Here is a 2,066-nt window from a genome sequence, read left to right as displayed (position 1 = left end):
CTTAATTTCTCAATTATTTCTCTCAGATTAGCCAGACAGCCTTTACCAAGCATCTCCTTAGTCAGCGCTCTGCTGAACACGCTGTTTTAGGTTTACACTCCCCGTCCTCTCTAAGGTAGACCCCCCATAACCATGACAACCAGTCAGAGTTCATAAAGATAGCCCAGGAGCACGGAATAATACATTGGATGAAGGCCATAGCTTGACCCATGGGAATTATATGGGATCTTTAATTTTCTCTTTTCTGGTCTTTCGCTCCAGCTGTTGACTCCCCCACATGTTCCTCTGTATTTCAATGTGTATTTTGTCCCATCTCTTCACTCATATCTCCTGCATACTATTTAATTTCTTGTTTGATTACGCTTTTGTTTAAATAAACATTAAAAAATATTGTGTTTACAGAAGTAATCATTAAAATGCTTCATATTTCACCATACTGTATATGTGTAAATACAAAGCTATTTATTTTTTATAACATTTTATAAACAGTGACAGGTCCGGCCATTTGCAATGTCTCCATGACGACACAGAGGCACAAGTATTTCAATCTCTCAATTCTCCAACTTTTGCATGCTAAGCTGTGCACTTATCTGACCCATTTCATAGAGATTTCATAGATAGAGTTCTGCTGATGACCTTGTTTGTTTCAGGTGTGTTGAGTCAGTGACACGTCTAAACGCTGCAGGCGACCTGTATGACAGCTCGGGTCTAAACGGTTCAAGTTGAACAGGTGCTCCATTAATTGTCCTCTTGTCTTTTACTTGTAGGGCCTTCACAGAGTCCACTCCCTCTGTGCTAAAGAAGACCTCTGAGTCCAAGTAAGAGGTGGTTTCCCTGCAGAACATTACGTGGCTCCAGGGAATCACTTCCCACCCTCAGAGCTCCCCTAAAGGTGAGCGGGCTCCACAGGCTCGACCCGGACCAAGAAGAGATGAAGGCGCAGCGATCCTGGTTCTGTCCGCTTCCCAGAGCGTACCGTTTCTCCAACACGCAAACCTCCTGATCACAAACCAGGTTTCTGATATTGTATAACAGAGGTTGATGCTAATCCATCATCTTTCTGAACTCAGTGCCTGATTTATTTTATAATATTGGGGGGAAAAGCATAAAATCCTTTGGCGGTTATTTGTAAGATTATATATTTTGTCTACAAAGCCCCAGATGTCTGCGCTCCCAGGCTCAATTTCTTGTTAAGAAGCTGTTGTTCTCCCTACCTCTCTTCTCCTGGAGGCTCGGGGAAGTTTGAACTGAACTTCCTTTAAAATAAAGGTCCAACCAGGACCAAGAAAAAACATTTCTTAATGTTTAATACTTGCTAAATTAACATGCTTTTCAACTTAAAGTGATTGTAGCTGTAATTTATTGATACTGATGAGCTGCTGTTCAGGACCTAGCTTACTGCACATCATTTCATTTATTCTAATCTCTACGTCTGAGTCACTCAGACTCCAAACGATTATTTTAGATGTTCTATTTTTCAAAATTATACATAACAGGAATGGAGGTTGAAACGTTTTTATTTATATGAACTTTAATATTTTAAATGCATGCTTGGCCATGCTCTAAATCTGAGACACCCCCAGCTTCATCGCACCTTACTGTCCATGACTTTCACACATTGGAATGATTACTCCTGTTATAGAAACTTCACTGAGAATTTAAGCACTTTTTTGTTTTGTTTATAAATGAAGTTGTTTACATCCTGTGAAGCTTTAACAGGCCGGCAGTACAGATGTGTTGTGTTTGTACAGTGTAGTTAAACACTGATCGTTCAGCTACTGTGTTAGCTATCTGGGTTGGGCGGGGGGGTTACAGGACTGAAACCAAAGGGCACAGAGTTTAACTCAAATACTGTATGTTTTGCAACAGTTCCTATGTTTGTTTGTTTTTTATTAATTAATATGCAGTGAATAAATTGATTATAAACTATTGCTGCTTCACAGAGCGTCTTTGTTTTTAAGATGGAAAGTTTTAAAGGAAAAGTCCGGCCATATTCAGAATTCAAACTTCTTAAAGTACTTTAAATATAAAATTATTGGGGACTAGTGGACTAGTTCTCTGGCTCT

The 2,066-nt window shown here is 39.5% G+C and overlaps 1 protein-coding gene across 2 annotated transcripts in view; it reads left to right on the top strand.

The window, feature by feature from the left end:
* The window catches only part of tmem245 (transmembrane protein 245), an 18,448-nt gene extending 16,648 nt beyond the window's left edge, over positions 1-1,800 (top strand). For both annotated transcript variants that reach the window (XM_015371086.1, XM_015371095.1), the window contains one exon: positions 768-1,800. In XM_015371086.1, coding sequence (XP_015226572.1) covers positions 768-822 — 55 coding nt within the window. In that variant the 3' untranslated portion in view covers positions 823-1,800. The remainder of the gene's footprint in view (positions 1-767) is intronic.
* Positions 1,801-2,066: the final 266 nt, after the last annotated feature.

The sequence above is a fragment of the Cyprinodon variegatus genome, unplaced genomic scaffold (assembly GCF_000732505.1).
Source record: "Cyprinodon variegatus isolate N-32 unplaced genomic scaffold, C_variegatus-1.0 Scaffold2, whole genome shotgun sequence".
Lineage (NCBI taxonomy): Eukaryota > Metazoa > Chordata > Actinopteri > Cyprinodontiformes > Cyprinodontidae > Cyprinodon > Cyprinodon variegatus.
The sequence above is the reverse complement of the archived record's forward strand: the minus strand, read 5'-3'. Positions and strand labels throughout refer to the sequence as shown.